Below are 17,397 nucleotides of genomic sequence, written 5' to 3' on the forward strand. Positions count from 1 at the left end.
CTGGTACATGTAATCTGTTACTCCCCAACACTGTACGAGTGTGACTCTTGTGGCTCTGAGTGCAGCTGTTGCTCTTTGTACGTGAGACTGAAGGGGCAGGTTTCATATTAATTGAATTAAGTTTTTGTGTCTTTCACGGTGAACGAGCGTCAAAATGGTCACGGATTGAGTCGTCATATTGATTTAGTGTATTTTCTATTATCTACACCTGGAGTTCTGTATGAATTATGTTTATTGACCGTAATTTACATTTATTATTTACATTAAAGTTCATGAGAGGAGTCGTTTGTTTTCCCCAGAAAAGGGCGGGAACGTCTCTCATCGGCCAAGTTCCCGGATGTGCTGTTCTAACGTATGTGCTTAAACAAAAGTAAAAGACACAGACGTGGTTTTATTTTGAAAAGTTTAATGAGGATCAGAACAGAGACGCCCCAAAACCAACAGTGAAATAAAAAAATATATAAAACACGTTAACGGAGATTTGACCTTTGACCCAGACTCCACCTGTGACGCAGCTTCAGTCAAAAAAAAAAAAAACAAACAACTCTTATTCATTCATTCATAATCTTAAAATCCACAAATACAAAACATTATATTTAAAATCTCTCAGAATCACTAAAGTCTGAGTCTCATTTACGTGAAGGCGCTGCCGTTCAGACCTGGTTTAGACCTGGTTTAGTCATAAATACAGAATTAACGTTGTTTTATATATATATAAAAAAAAAAAAGTTAAAACAAATCCTCCACGTTTAAACTAAATTTGATTTTTCCATATGAACTGCAGTACCGCCTGTGTCCACCAGATGGAGGTAAACACTGTATTTAAACAACACTGGGTTCATTTATTAAACCCGGTTTAGACCCAATGTAGTCCTGGTTTAGTCCTGGTCTAGTCCTGGTTTAGTTCTGGTTTAGTCCTGCTTTAGTCCAGTGTTTTATTCCGTAATAAAATGGACAAACGTGACGGGAAACACGCCCCTCCGACTCGGATCGCTCTCGATGTGTCCGATCTGAAATGAAAACAAACAATTCTCTTAATACAACAGGAACAATAAAGTCCTGGTTCAGTCTGGTTTAGTCCTGGTTTAGTCCTGGTCTAGTCCCGGTCTAGTCCTAGTCAGTGATGTAGTGGGAATTTTTTTAAGCGGGGGTACGCAATTCGTGACGTCCTCGATGTGATGAATCTCATCCCCCGGTTTAGTCTTGTTTTAGTCCTGGTTCAGTCCTGGTTCAGGCCTGTTTTAGTCCTGGTTTAGACCTGGTTGAGACCTGGTTCAGTTCTGTTTTAGTCCTGGTTTAGACCTGGTTCAGTCCTGGTTCAGTCCTGGTTCAGGCCTGTTTTAGTCCTGGTTTAGACCTGGTTTAGACCTGGTTTAGACCTGGTTCAGTCCTGGTTCAGTCCTGTTTTAGTCCTATTTTAGTCTCGTTTTAATTCTGGTTCAGTCCTGGTTTAGTCCTGGTTCAGTCAAGTTTTAGTACTTGTCTAGTTCAGGTCTTCTCCTGCTCCTGGTTCTGGTCCTGGTCTCCTGGTCCTGGTCCTGGTCCTGGTCCTGGTCCTGGTACTCACCCACCACTCGGGGTCCTCCTCTCCCTCCACGACGATCACCTCTCCCTCGATGAAGGTGAGCTCGTCCGGATTATCGGCGGAGCAGTTGTAAATCGCCACGACCCGCTGAGGTTTCTGCTTCTGCTGAACAAACACGAGACTCAAAACTCAAAACTCCGGCTGGAACGGACCGAGTCAACGCGCTCCACGTCTTAAAATGTTCTTATGAACCCGCGACACAGAATCCGGAATTTTCCATTTCTCTATTTTGTCCCTAAATCAAGATATGAACATAAATAACCGACCAATCAGACGCCTCTATTCCACGAGGCCCCTCCCACTACCGTTAGCAACAGGTTTGATTGACAGCTGGTGTGTTTCGTTGCTAAGCGTCGGGTTTGAGTGACATTTAAAATTATCCAATCACAGCACGACTTTTCCGGGACTTAACCAGATCCACGGATTTAACAAGTGGATCAAACATTTAATAAAACTATTATTGGACCCTGATATTTTGTTTGTGGATTTGTTGTGCATTTAACAACTTTAACTTGTTTTTTTCGGGTTGTTGTACTTTTTAATTTGTTTTATTCGTTTTAAAATATAGAGATAGAGGTTCGTTTACAGTTCGTCGAGGTTCGTTCAGAGTTTAAGTTTGTCAATCGACTTTAAAAGACCCGATGTCCAGTTTTTCCGGTAAATAAAAGAAATAAAATAAACTGATGGTAACTGATTTTTTTAGTTAAATAATCTGTACAGACGTGTAAACACCCATTTTTGACAAATGTGAAATTCTTGCCCGTCAAAACTAATTTAAGTTAAGTTATAGATTATTTTATTTACACGGGCGAGCACATGGTTTAACCCACTGACGCCGGACGCTGCGCAGCGCTGAGTCTCCTGTCGGTGTCTGGATTGTCTGACGATCAGTGTAACTGGTAAAGGAGGAGCCACATCTGGAAGCATCGGGGGGCGTGTCCTCCTCTCGCTTCATTCACTCCCACAGAGACGCAAAACTGCCAGAGCTGCACTGTCGCGTTAAACCTTCTTTATCGTGGCGTTTTATTTCCCCATTGAAAAATAATCCAAATGTCCCAAACATGTTTCCATCAAGACCTGGTTTGAAGTAACAAACGTTGTGCTTTACTGCAGCGCACAGGTGTCAAACATACGGCCCGGGGGCCAGATCCGGCCCTCCAAGACCTTTAATCTGGCCCTCGGCTGATTTTCTACTAAAATATTTTAATTATATTTTCTATTAAAATATTTGTAATTTTCTGCGTCGCTGAGCATATCAGCGTCTCTGTACGTGGCCCCTCCCACCAGAGCAGCACAAATGAAGACTTGTCTCTTTCCAAACGCTCTTAAAGGACGATCGTTTTGACTGTTGACCGTGACACCCTCATCAGAAAAATGTACAACATGAGAAAAGTGGAGCCGAGTGCAGGATTTTACAAGAAAAATTGACTTATTCCTGTTTACAGACAAGTTCATGTTAAAACTTTGTGTTGAAATTGCATTTTTCTTAAAGTTTCAGGTTGTTCATAATATAATATTTTGTAAAAGAAAGAGTTCATCAATTAAAAAAGATTTCTGTAGTAGATTTGCGTTTCTCTGCACAAATATTTGAGCTTATTGTTATTTTTATGGTTTATATGACATGAGTTTTCTGATCTGGCCCCTTTAGGATCAGAGTCGGTTGGACACGACCCCCGGACCAAAATGAGTTTGACACCCCTGCTGCAGCGCATGAACGCAGCTCAAACACTTGATCTGTTCCCTGTTCCAGACGCTCCTATAACAGGTGCCATGTCGCTATGTCGTGTAACAAATAAACATGCTGACAGTGACAATGACAGTGAAGACACGGACAACATTTGTGTTTGACCATGTTTATTTGTTACATGACATAGTGATATGGCACCTGTTATAGGAGCGTCTGGAACAGCGACCAGATCAAGTGTTTGAGCGCGTTCATGCGCTGCAGTAAAGAGCAACGTTTGTTACTTCAAACCAGGTCTTGATGGAAACATGTTTGGGACATTTGGATTATTTTTCAATGGGGAAATAAAACGCCACGATAAAGAAGGTTTAACGCGACAGTGCAGCTCTGGCAGTTTTGCGTCTCTATGGGAGTGAATGAAGCGAGAGGAGGACACGCCCCCCAATGCTTCCAGATGTGGTTCCTCCTTTACCAGTTACGCTGATCACCAGACAATCCAGACACCGACAGGAGACTCAGCGCTGCGCAGCGTCCGGCGTCAGTGGGTTAAACACCTCGCACGTTCCTTTAGTCCACTTCTTTTATACAGTCTAAGAGTCAAACCCACAACCTCCTGGCCGACGGGAGGACGGGCTAACCACTCTGCCACGGCGGCGGGACACTCACGGAGAAGGTGGTCCGGGGTTTGGGAGTGGGAGGAGCCGGACTCTTCAGGGAGGCGGAGCTTCGCTTTGAGCCGGATCTGACGGGAGGTCGGTCCGGCCCCGAGCTGAGGGACACAACGAGGTTAGACCTGGTTCAATCCTGGTCCAGTCCTGGTTTAGATCTTGTCCAGTCCTGTTCCAGTCTTGATCCAGACCCGGTCCAGTCCCGGTCCAGTGCCGGGCCAATCCTGGTTCAATTCTGATTCTGGTCCAGTCCTGGTTCTGGTTCAGTTCTGGTTCAGTTCTGGTCCAGTCCTGGCTTAGACCTTGTCCAGTCCTGGTCCAGTCCCGATCCAGTCCCAGTCCTGGTTTAGTCCTGGTTCAGTCCCGGTCCAGTTCAGTCCAGTCCTGGTTTAGTCCTGGTTCAGTCCCGGTCCAGTTTAGTCCAGTCCTGGTTCAGTCCCGGTTCAGTCCCGGTCCAGTTCCAGTCCAGTCCTGGTCTTACCTTCTCTTCGTTGAGGCAGAGGTCGGGGACTTGGGGGACTTGGGCGACTTGGGGGACATGGGTCCGGGTTTGGTCTGGTGACTCGGGACTGGCGGAGGAAGAGGCGGAGCTTTGTACGCCGGAGGGGGCGGGGCCTTGAAGTGCGGCAGCGGCGGCGGCGGGAGGGGCATGTTTTTGGCCGATTTAAAGGTCGGTGGAGGCGGAGGGGGGGGCGCCGCCGGGAGAACTGAGAGACACACAGACAGACAGAGAGAGAGAGAGAGGTTAGCACCACTCACAACACTCTGTTACACCCTGTGATGTCATCGGGTGAAGCGCTGCTCTTTGTTTCTCGAGCTAAACTTTGCTGCTGCCTTCGTTTCTGGTCGTTCCGGCGAGAGGAGGAAGTGCTCACCATACATGGAGTTGTTCCTGTCGGGGGGGAGGGGCTCGCTGGGGTCAGAGGACGAGCGCTGGCGTCCCACCGTTTCCATCGGCAACACCCTGGGACCCGGAACTGAGACGGAGACGAGGACACGAGTGACAATCCACAAACAAATAAACAATCACACACAAACACACACACGGATACACACACACACACACACACACACACACACACACACACACACACACACACACACACACACAAACACACACACACACACACACACACAACACACACACACAAACACACACACAACACACACACACAAACACACACACAACAAACACACACAACACACACACAACACACACACAACACACACACACACACAACACACACACACACACACACACAACACACACACACACACACACACAAACACACACACAACACACACACACACACACACACACAACACACACACACACACAAACACACAGACACACAGACACACACAAACACAGACACACACACACACACACACACAACACACACACACACAACACACACACACACACACACACACACACACACACACACACACACACACACACACACACACACACACACACACACACACACACATACACACACACACACACAACACACACACAAACACACACAGATACACCTAAACATACAATCTGTTCCTCAAATTCTTTAAAACATATTTATCAAAATCTACACTTGGACTAAAGGGGACCTGGCGTTTAAAGGGGACCCGGTGTTTAAAGGGGACCGTTTAAAGGGGACTCTGTGTTTAAAGGGGACTCGGTGTTTAATTGAAACCCGGTGTTTAAAGGGGACCCGGTGTTTAAAGGGGACTCGGTGTTTAAAGGGGACCTCGGTGTTTAATGGGGACCTGGTGTTTAATGGGGACCTGGTGTTTATTTGGTATTTTACAGTATATTTTATTGTGATGTGTGACTCTTGTGTCCAAATAAATTCCTTTGTGGATCAATAAAGTTTGTCTGAGTCTAACAAACCAATCTGAAACGTTCTTTACCCCGACTCTGCCCGCTCTGACCTCTGGGTGGCGCTCTGGGGGGCAGCGGGGGCATGGCTCCGCCCCCCGGCTCCATCATGGTGCCGTACGTCTCGTTGCTGATCATCAGACTGGGACACGGCGCCCTCTGCCGGTCCCTCACCAGCGACGCCGCGTCTCGAGCCAACAGCGCCAACCCCGACGGAGAGGGGGCGCTGCCGGGCACGAAGCAGCTCACGGGACGGTCGGGGCGCGGGTCAGAGCGCGGGTCGGGTCGGAGGTCACAGGGTCGGAGGTCACAGGGGCGCTCTGGGGGCGGGTCCTGGAGGCGTTCCTCTCGGCGGTTGGGGATGGGCTGTGGAGGAAGTACAAGAGACTGATAAATGTACAAGTACACAACACTTCTCTGACCCCTATGACCTCTGACCCCAGGAGCCCTGTGACCCCTGACCTTGTCCTCCATCTCGTCTTCGCTCTCGTCCAGATCTTCGTTCTGGAGTCTCCACTCGTACTCCACATGAACATGAACGTTAAACTTCCCGCTCTGCGCCTGCGTCAACTGCACCACAATAAAATACTGTCAAGTACTACCAACAAATACTGTCAAAGTACTATCAACAAATACTGTCAAAGTACTGTCAAAGTACTACCAACAAATACTGTCAAAGTACTAAAGTCCAAGTCAAAGTACTGTCAAAGTACTAAAAAAATACTGTCAAAGTACTGTCAAAGTACTAAATGTAAAGTACTGTCAAGTACTACAAATACTGTAAAGTACTGTCAAAGTACTATGAAAAAGTACTGTCAAAGTACTAGTACAAAGTACTATCAATACTGTCAAAGTACTGTCAAGTACTGTAAAGTACTGTCAGAGTACTGTCAAGTGCTGTCAAAGTACTATGAAAAAGTACTGTCAAAGTACTGTCAAAGTACTGTCAAATAGTACTGTGTCAGCTGCAGTACTGTCAAAGTACTGTCAAAGTACTGTCACAGTACTGTCACAGTACTGCAGAGAGAGATGAGGAGGATGAGGAGGAAGAGCAGAGTTACCAGTTCTTCACACTGAGTGTGTCTGAGGCGTCGTGCGAGGTCCAGCGGCGTCTCTCCAGCATCGTTCACTGAAAAAACACCAGCAAGTTATTGTAGTACTAGTCATAGTAGTTTTAATAGTAGTAATAGTAGTACTAGTAGTACTTGCAGTATCAGTATCAGTACTTGCAGTAGTAGTACTCACGTATGTCGACAGAGGCTCGTCCTCGCAGCAGGAGTTTGAGACACTCGCTGTTGTCGGTTAAACAGCAGTAGTGCAGCGCAGACGAACCTCGACTCGTCTGTTTGTCCAAGTTTGTGCTGAAAACAGAAACGAGCAGAAATGAACAGAGATTAAACTTTTGAAACAACGAGCTCCAGAGTCTGTGCACGTGTCTGCGCACGTGTCTGCGCACGTGTCTGCGCACGTGTCTGCGCACGTGTCTGCGCACGAGTCTGCGCACGAGTCTGCGCACGAGTCTGCGCACGTGTCTGCGCACGAGTCTGAGTCTGCACTTTCCCGGTGCAGCGCTGAGTTTCGTTCAGTCCACGTCGTGACACATTTATACTTTTATAAACCTCAGTCTGTGTCTGGGACCAAAACTCTGATGATGAAAAAACTCGACTGCAGCTGGAGACACAGAGAGAGACTTTTATAAATCTGGAGTCTGTGTGACGCCTCTGGACGCCACAACAAGGATGACGCTCTCATTTAAGACGACTCCTACACAGAGGCCCCAGGTCTGGACCAGGTCTGGACCAGGTCTGGACCAGGTCTGGACCAGGTCTGGACCAGGTCTGGACCAGGTCTGGTCTTACCTGTTCTGAGCGAGGAAGTCCACGATGTGCAGAGAGTTTCTGTCGACCATCCGGACGGCGAGATGAAGAACCGTCTCCCCGGGCTCCTGAGTACAGACAGACCTGGGTCAGAACTGGTCCAGTCTAGGTCCAGGTCCAGTCCAGATCCAGTCCAGTCCAGTCCAGTCCAGGTCCAGTCCAGGTCCAGTCCAGGTCCTGGTCTTGCTCACGTGCTCGTTGGGTTGGGGGATAGACTCCAGCAGGTCGGCTCCCTCGGCGTAGACCTGGATGAGTCCGAGGATGTCGCGGGTCCGGACGGCGTCGTAGAGCTGCTGCTGCCTCCTGCTGGGCTCAGGGTGCAGGCGCAGCACGAACCGCCGCTCCACGTACTTCGCCGTGATGAAGTCTTTACGGCTCTGCCTGAAGTACAAGTACACGGGGGTAGTAGTATTAGTAGTAGTACCCACAGTAGCAGTAGTAGTATTTTTTCTCAGTGAGTCTGGCAGCTCTTGTTTTTAGCCCGATTCAGTCTGATATATTTAAACTTGGGCAGAGTGAGACTCACATGTCGCTGGAGCTGTGCGGTTTGGACCCGTCCTGTCCCTCCAGATCCGCCTCCAGGATCTCGTTAAAACTCGAATTCCCCACGTTTTTGGCCAACTGCAACACAACACAACACCATTTCAAAATAAAACACCACAGTACAATTTCAAAATAAAGCGTTACAGGGTCAGAAAGTTTCAAAGTAAAACGTGGTGGTCAGAGCAGAACACAGACTTTATAAATAAATGAACCCGTGAGACGCTGCGTTCCAAACAGGAAGTGAGCACGGGCACACTTCCTGCTCTGTCTATTTCACTTTCTATTGAAAAATCGTGGCTCGTGTCTCTGAACCTGCTGCTGTGAGGCTCGACATTTTGGTCTGAAAATGTTCATGTTCACCAATAAAAGAATAAAAGCAAGCAGTGAAGGTTCTGGTGCAGGTTTTGGTTTTGGTGAGGTTTTGGCCAGGTTTTGGTCCAATTTTGGTGAGGTTTTTATGAGATTTTGATGCAGGTTTTGGTCAGGTTTTGGTGTAATTTTGGTCAGATTTTGGTGAGGTTTTATTGAGTTTTCAGTGAGGTTTTGGCCCGGTTTTAATGAGGTTTTTGGTGAGGTTTTTTTTTTTAAGTTTTGGCCAGGTTTTGGTGAGGTTTTGGTGCACGTTTAGGTCAGATTCTGATGAGGTTTTGATGAGGTTTTGGTGAGGTTTTGGTCAGATTTTGCAGAGGCTTTGGTGAGGTTTTAACAAGGTTTGGTAAAAAATGTTTCCAGGTTTCAGTGAGGTTTTGGTGAGGTTTTAGTGCAGGTTTAGGTAAGGCTTTGGTGCAGGTTTTGGTGAGGTTTTAGTCAGGTTTTGGTGCAGGTTTGGTGATGTTTGGGTGCATATTTTATTGAGGTTTGGTGTGATTTTGGTAAAGTTTCTGTGAGGTCTTGGTGAGGTTTTGCTGAGATTTTGATGCAGGTTTTGGTGCAGGTTTTGGTGAGGTTTTGGTGAGGTTTTAGTCAGGATTTGGTGCAGGTTTTGGTGAGGTTTTGATGAGGTTTTGGTGTGGCTGAGGTGAGGTTTTGGTCAGATTTTGTGGAGGCTTTGGTGGAGGTTTTGGCAAGGTTTGGTAAAAAATGTTTCCAGGTTTCAGTGAGGTTTTGGTGAGGTTTTAGTGCAGGTTTAGGTAAGGCTTTGGTGCAGGTTTTGGTAAAGTTGTAGTCAGGTTTTAGTGCAGGTTTGGTGCAGGCTTTGGCCAGGATTTGGAAAGGCTTTGGTGAGGTTTTGGACAGGTTTTGGTGCAGGTTTTTGAGGTTTTGGTGCAGGTTTTGGTGCAGGTTTTGGTGCAGGTTTTGGTGCAGGTTTTGGTGCAGGTTTTGGCGCCGGTGAGACTGACCAGCAGCTCTGAGGTCCCCAGCACGTCCAGGTCCAGACTCTGGATCCTGGAGAAGTGAACTCCCATCTCCCTGTGGATCCCAGAACACTCGATACAGATCAACACGCCCAGGTTTGTGCTGAGCCACGACGGACCTGAAGAGAGAAGAGTCTGAACCAGGACCGGACCGGGACCAGGACCGGACAAGGACCGGGACCAGGACCGGACCAGGACCAGGACCAGGACCAGGACCAGGACCGGACCAGGACCAGGGACCAGGACCAGGACCAGGACCAGGACCAGGACCAGGACCGGACCAGGACCAGGACCAGGACCGGGACCAGGAGTGGACGATGTCTAAACCCAGACTAATCCCAGACTAAACCTGGACTAAAACCAGACTAAACCCAAACTAAACCCAAACTAAAACCCAGACTAAACCCAGACTAAAACCTAGACTAAAACCTAGACTAAACCCAGACTAAAACCTAGACTAAAACCTAGACTAAACCCAGACTAAAACCCAGACTAAAACCTAGACTAAAACCTAGACTAAACCCAGACTAAAACCCAGACTAAAACCAAACTAAAACTAGACTAAACCCAGACTAAAATTTAGATTAAAATCCAGAATAAACCCAGTCTAAACCAGACTTAAACCTAGACTAATACCTAGAATAAACCCAGACTAAATGTAGACTAAATGTAAACTAAAACCCAGACTAAACCCAGACTAAAACCAGAATAAAACCAGACTAAACCTGGACTAAACCCAGACTAAAACCAAACTAAACCTAGACTAAAACCTAGACTAAACCCTGACTAAAACCAGACTAAAACCAGACTAAAACCCAGACTAAACCCAGACTAAAACCCAGACTAATCCCAGACTAAACCCAGACTAAACCCAGACTAAACCCAAACTAAACCAAGACTAAAACCTAGATAAAAATCCAGAATAAGGCCAGACTAAAACCTAAAACAGACCCAGACTAAAACTGAAACTAAACCCAAACTAAAACCAAGACTAAATGGAGACAAATCCCAGACTAAACCCAGACTAAACCTAGACTAAACCCTGACTAAAACCAGACTAAAACCAGACTAAAACCAGACTAAACCCAGTCTAAACCAGACTAAACCCAGACTAAATCCCAGACTAAAAACCCAGCTAAACCCAGACTAAATCCCAGACTAAAACCCAAAACCCAGACTATCCCAGACTAAACCCAGTCTAAACCCAGACTAAAACCCAGACTAAAACCAGTCTAAACCCAGACTAAAACCAGTCTAAACCAGAAACCCAGAACTAAAAACCAGACTAAAACCCAGTCTAAACTAACCCAGACTAAACCAGACTAAATCCCAGACTAAACCCAGACTAAAACCTAGACTAAACCCTGACTAAAACCAGACTAAAACCCAGACTAAAACCCAGTCTAAACCCAGACTAAACCCAGACTAATCCCAGACTAAACCCAGTCTAAACCCAGACTAAACCCTAAAACCAGACTAAACCCAGTCTAAACCCAGACTAAACCCAGACTAAAACCAGACTAAAACCCAGACTAAAACCCAGTCTAAACCCAGGACTAAAACAGACTAAAACCAGACTAAAACCAGACTAAAACCCAGTCTAAACCCAGACTAAACCCAGTCTAAACCCAGACTAAAACCGACTAAACCCAGACTAAACCGGGTCCTGACCTGCGGCGCCGCAGTCGCAGCACTGGTCGTTCCCGCTCATCCTCCGCACTTCGCCCACGATGGCTCTGGTCAACTCCTGCACGATGTTGTTCTCCTCCTCGTCCTGATCTCCTTTAAACGCTTTGTTCAACGCCTCCTCCTTACTGTTCTGGAGAACCGAGATCCAACTGAGGAGACCAGAACCCGGGTCAGAACCAGGACAAAACCAGACTGGATCAGGACTAAACCAGGACAGAACCAGGACTAAAACAGGACTAAAGACAGAACCAAGACAGAACCAGGACTAACATCTCCTCCTTACTGTTCTGAAGAACCGAGATCCAACTGAGGAGACCAGAGACTGGGTCAGAACCAGGACTGAACCAGGTCTGAACCAGGACTGAACCAGGTCTGAACCAGGACTGAACCAGGACTAAACCAGGACTAACATCTCCTCCTTACTGTTCAGGAGCATTGAGATCCAACTGAGGACACCAGAACCCGGGTCAGAACCAGGATTAAACCAGGACTAAATCAGGTGTGAACTCTGGCACCAAGAAGATCCAGCTGAGGAGAAAGGCCAGAAAAAACAAAAACAAACTGAAACTCACATCTGACACTCGGCTTCATCTTCTGTCTGGAAGTGATACGTTCTGTCGTCTGAAAAACAAGAAAACTGCTGTAAACCTGAACCAGGACTGGACCAGGACTCAACCAGGACTAAACCAGGTCTAAACCAGGTCTACAAGAGGAAAGAAGAAAGAGATCCGCACTGCAGTTCTTTGAAGCAGTGCGGATCTCTTTCTTCTTTTGCACAGTTTTTGTTTTTAGATACAGCATGCGGTCGCCAGTACTAAACCAGGACTAAACCAGGTCTAAACCAGGTCTAAACCAGATCTAAACCAGGACTAAACCAGGTCTACAGGGTGGGGTCTTACGGGAGAAGAGGTCGAAGCTTTTCTTCTCGTCGGGGTTCCTCTTGACCTGACAGGTGAGCAGGTTCAGTTTGGCAGGAGGTCGATTCGCCTGACAGACAAAAAACAGGGAACACGAAACATGAGACCCACAGACAACATCACACTCTTCATCACACTCTTCATCACACTCTTCATCACTCTTCACCACACTCTTCACCACACTCTTCACCACACTCTTCACCACACTCTTCATCACACTCTTCACCACACTCTTCACACTCTTCACCACACTCTTCATCACACTCTTCATCACACTCTCCACCACACTCTTCAACACACTCTTCATCACACTCTTCACCACACTCTTCACCACACTCTTCATCACACTCTTCACCACACTCTTCACCACACTCTTCATCACACTCTTCACCACACTCTTCATCACACTCATCACCACACTCTTCACACACTCTTCACCACACTCTTCACCACACTCTTCATCACACTCTTCACACACTCTTCACCACACTCTTCACACACACACTCTTCATCACACTCTTCACACACACACTCTTCACCACACACTCTTCACCACACTCTTCATCTTCACACTCTTCACCACACTCTTCACCACACTCTCACACTCTTCACCACCTCACACACTCTTCATCACACTCTCATCACACCACACTCTTCATCTCACACTCTTCACCACACTCTTCATCACACTCTTCACCACACTCTTCACCACACTCTTCACCACACTCTTCATCACACTCTTCACACACTCTTCATCACCACACTCTTCATCACACTCTTCACCACCACTCTTCACCACACTCTTCACCACACACATCTTCAACACACTCTTCAACACACTCTTCATCACACTCTTCACCACACTCTTCACCACACTCTTCACACACTCTTCACCACTCTTCACTCTTCACCACACTCTTCACCTCTTCACACACTCTTCACCACACTCTTCACCACACTCTTCACCACACACTCTTCACCACACTCTTCACACACTCTCCACCACACTCTTCAACACACACTCTTCACCACACTCTTCACCACACTCTTCACCACACTCTTCATCACACTCTTCATCACACTCTTCACCACACTCTTCACCACACTCTTCATCACACTCTTCACCACACTCTTCACCACACTCTTCACCACACTCTTCACCACACTCTTCACCACACTCTTCACTCTTCATCTTCACACACTCTTCACCACACTCTTCAACACACTCTTCACCACACTCTTCATCACACTCTTCATCACACTCTTCACCACACTCTTCAACACACTCTTCACCACACTCTTCATCACACTCTTCATCACACTCTTCACCACACTCTTCACCACACTCTTCACCACACTCTTCACCACACTCTTCACCACACTCTTCACCACACTCTTCACCACACTCTTCACCACACTCTTCACCACACTCTTCATCACACTCTTCACCACACTCTTCATCACACTCTTCACTCTTCACCACACTCTTCACCACACTCTTCACCACACTCTTCACTCTCCACCACACTCTTCACCACACTCTTCACACACTCTTCACCACACTCTTCACACACTCTTCATCACACTCTCTTCACCACACTCTTTCACCACACTCTTCATCACACTCTTCATTCATTCACACTCTTTCATCACCTCTTCATCACTCTTCACCACACTCTTCATCACACTCTTCAACACGCTCTTCACCACACTCTTCAACACACTCTTCAACACACTCTTTCACCACACTCTTCATCACACTCTTCATCACCACTCTTCATCACGCTCTTCATCACTCTCTTCACCACACTCTTCACCACACTCTTCAACACACTCTTCACAACTCTTCACACTCTTCACCACACTCTTCACCACACTCTTCACCACACTCTTCACCACACTCTTCATCACACTCTTCACCACACTCTTTCACACACTCTTCACACACTCTTCACACACTCTTCACACACTCTCCACCACACTCTTCACACACTCTTCACACACTCTTCACCACACTCTTCACCACACTCTTCATCACACTCTTCACCACTCTCTTCACCACACTCTTCACCACACTCTTCACCACACTCTTCAACACACTCTTCACCACACTCTTCACCACACTCTTCACCACACTCTTCACCACTCTCACCACACTCTTCACCACACTCTTCATCACACTCTTCATCACTCTCTTCACCACACTCTTCACCACACTCTTCACCACACTCTTCATCACACACCACACTCTTCACCACGCTCTTCATCACGCTCTTCATCACTCTTCACCACACTCTTCACCACACTCTTCATCACGCTCTTCATCACGCTCTTCACACTCTTCACCACACTCTTCCACACTCTTCATCACACTCTTCACCACTCTTCACCACACTCTTCACACACTCTTCACCACACTCTTCACCACACTCTTCACCACACTCTTCACCACACTCTTCATCACTCTTCACCACACTCTTCATCACACTCTTCACCACACTCTTCACCACAGACTTTATGTGTGACATCACCACAGTCACATGAAGCTCATTGAGATCTGCAGTTGTTGGAGGGAGTTTGGAGCAGAATTCAACATCAGGAACAGGAATTTATTTATGGAGAAAATAGTGAAATAAAATCTCCAGGGGTTTTTCCATGAAGCGAGCTAAAGTAAAAGCCTGACGTATTTGGCCAGTCCAGGCTCATCAAAGCCTCTGTTCCACCAGAGTGACCAGAGGTGACCTGAGCTGCTGGAGTAAAAAGAACCCAGAACCAAACCTGGTCAGGACCAGACTCACTGTCAAACATTCTGACCAGAACTGAAGAAGCAGTTTGGATGAGCTGCAAAACATCTTCAACCACTAACAAACTTTTGTCCAGTCGACAAACTGAATTTTCTCCTCTCCATGGATTCTACCTGGACGACCGAGGGATTCTTCACACTTACTGTCAAGATTATTTTAGCTCTGACTCCAAGAACGTCTAAAGAAACAGTTCAGATCAAAGTTTCAGCACGAGCCTTTCACACCTGAGTCAGAAGAACACCAGTGTGTGTCTGATACAGTTTAAACAAACACCTGTGTGTGTGATCCAGGTGAAAAAGTGACTATTCACCTGTCACTTTTACAGTCCATATGCTCCTACGCATGGGACACACGTGTGCGCGGACGCGGGACACACGTGTGCGCGGACGCGGGACACACGTGAAGAGAGAACAAAATATCAAAATTGAAATAAGGGTCAAAATCTGTTTTGTTTGACACTGAAATAAACAGTTTTCTCATTTTATTGTTTATTGTTTATTTCTCTCATCTGAGCAGAGAAAAATGTTATTTTATTTGTAAATGATGGGGACCAATGAGCTTCCTCGTTTCACACACATCACTGAAATAAATGAATCTGATTGGACGATCACGTTTAGTTTGGCAATAATTTTCACACTTACAGGTGTATTTTGTACATTTTCTGGTGGAAGGTCCGTCAGACGCTTTTCTCTATGAAGATATTATTACTCTGCCTGAAAAGCTCCACAGTACGGCATTTCTATCCTTATGGAGACTAAAGTTATAAGTCAGATCTGTGGAGAAGCGATGCCACTCACAGTCAGAATGTCAAAATATGAGCAACAAAACCACCTGGAAGTTAAAAAAAAGTAAAGTAGAGCTGTTTAATGTCACACTGTGGAACATTTCAGGCATTTGATGGACTCTTCACGAGAAAAGTTACATAGTGCACCTTTAACGTAAAAAACAAAAACCAAAACCACATCACAAATCTTTAGAACATGCTGAAAAGTTAATTAAAACCATGACAACCTGCAAACACTGGGTTAGCAAAAGTCCACCACCACGACGGGGAAAACGGGTTATTTCACATGCAAAAAAATAAAAAAATAAATAAAAATAAATAAATAAAAAATTACTAAAATATCTAAATAAAAAAAAAAAAAATGAAATAAATTAGAGTTCAATAATGTGTGAAAAAAATCCCCCAAATGTGTTTTTTTTTCACACTTTGCTTCACCCTTTTCCTCGTCCTCCTCCTCCTTAAGCTCCGCCTCCTCTTTCTCCTCTGCCTCTGTGATTGGTCGCTTCCTGACTCCTCAAAATACTTCAGAAATAAAAAGAAAAAAAAACAACAAAAAAACAAAATAAATAAAAATAAACCAATGAAATGAAAATAAAACATGACGTGCACGTAGAAGTGTTCTGTGGTGGTGTTTGTCGTGGATAAACATGCTGGGGGCGGGGCTTGGCATGCACACAGCCAATAGGAGCAGGTTATTCGTGCAGGAGGCGGGGCATAAGGGCGAGTGGGCGGGGTTTAAGCGGCAGAGAGCCAATAGGAGCGCGGCGTTCTCACCGTTCCGTGGTTTATCGTCAGGAAGCCGTTTTTCACCGAACATTTCCTCTTCTGCCAAACTCTCCTCAGACTGAAACGAGACCAGGACCAAGTCAGGACTAAACCAGGACTAAACCAGGACTAGACCAGGACTAAACCAGGACTACCAGGACTAGGACTACCAGGACTAACCAGGACCAGGACTAACCAGGACTAAACCAGGACTAAACCAGGACCAAATCTAACCAGGACTAAATCAGGACTAAACCAGGACTAACCAGGACTCAGGACTAACCAGGACTAGACCAGGACTAGGACTAAACCAGGACTAGACCAGGACTAAACCAGGACTAAACCAGGACCAAGTCAGGACTAAACCAGGACTAAACCAGGACCAAGTCAGGACTAAACCAGGACCAGGACTAAACCAGGACTAAACAGGACCAAGTCAGGACTAAACCAGGACTAAACCAGGACTAAACCAGGACCAAGTCAGGACTAAACCAGGACTAAACCAGGACTAAACCAGGACTAAACCAGGACTAAACCAGGACCAAGTCAGGACTAAACCAGGACTAAACCAGGACTAGGGACTAAACCAGGACTAACCAGGACTAAACCAGGACCAAGTCAGGACTAAACCAGGACTAAACCAGGACTAAACCAGGACCAAGTCAGGACTAACCAGGACCAAGTCAGGACTAAACCAGGACTAAACCAGGACTAAACCAGGACTAAACCAGGACTAACAGGGACTAAACCAGGACGACTAAACCAGGAGGACTAAACCAGACTAAACCAGGACTAAACCAGGACTAAACCTGACTAAACCAGGACTAAACCAGACTAAACCAGG

The 17,397-nt window shown here is 46.3% G+C and overlaps 1 protein-coding gene across 12 annotated transcripts in view; it reads right to left on the reverse strand.

Moving 5' to 3' along the window:
* Positions 1 to 389: 389 nt before the first annotated feature.
* asap2b (ArfGAP with SH3 domain, ankyrin repeat and PH domain 2b) overlaps positions 390 to 17,397 on the reverse strand; it is a 43,078-nt gene continuing 26,070 nt past the window's right edge. For 6 of the 12 annotated variants that reach the window (XM_055149791.1, XM_055149788.1, XM_055149792.1 and 3 more), the window contains 18 exons: positions 16,563 to 16,632; positions 16,224 to 16,310; positions 12,183 to 12,270; positions 11,856 to 11,904; positions 11,266 to 11,432; positions 9,580 to 9,713; positions 8,223 to 8,317; positions 7,888 to 8,077; positions 7,679 to 7,764; positions 7,065 to 7,180; positions 6,881 to 6,948; positions 6,282 to 6,389; positions 5,852 to 6,185; positions 4,813 to 4,914; positions 4,419 to 4,644; positions 3,936 to 4,038; positions 1,568 to 1,690; positions 390 to 1,010 (listed from right to left, as the gene is read on the reverse strand). In XM_055149791.1, coding sequence (XP_055005766.1) covers positions 936 to 1,010; positions 1,568 to 1,690; positions 3,936 to 4,038; positions 4,419 to 4,644; positions 4,813 to 4,914; positions 5,852 to 6,185; positions 6,282 to 6,389; positions 6,881 to 6,948; positions 7,065 to 7,180; positions 7,679 to 7,764; positions 7,888 to 8,077; positions 8,223 to 8,317; positions 9,580 to 9,713; positions 11,266 to 11,432; positions 11,856 to 11,904; positions 12,183 to 12,270; positions 16,224 to 16,310; positions 16,563 to 16,632 — 2,221 coding nt within the window. In that variant the 3' untranslated portion in view covers positions 390 to 935. The remainder of the gene's footprint in view (positions 1,011 to 1,567; positions 1,691 to 3,935; positions 4,039 to 4,418; positions 4,645 to 4,812; positions 4,915 to 5,851; positions 6,186 to 6,281; positions 6,390 to 6,880; positions 6,949 to 7,064; positions 7,181 to 7,678; positions 7,765 to 7,887; positions 8,078 to 8,222; positions 8,318 to 9,579; positions 9,714 to 11,265; positions 11,433 to 11,855; positions 11,905 to 12,182; positions 12,271 to 16,223; positions 16,311 to 16,562; positions 16,633 to 17,397) is intronic. The other 6 variants (XM_055149794.1, XM_055149793.1, XM_055149797.1 and 3 more) reach the window with 6 other exon arrangements.

Source organism: Boleophthalmus pectinirostris, unplaced genomic scaffold, assembly GCF_026225935.1.
Source record: "Boleophthalmus pectinirostris isolate CB_2022bp ecotype Guang Dong unplaced genomic scaffold, ASM2622593v1 HiC_scaffold_13, whole genome shotgun sequence".
Taxonomy (NCBI): Eukaryota; Metazoa; Chordata; class Actinopteri; order Gobiiformes; family Gobiidae; genus Boleophthalmus; species Boleophthalmus pectinirostris.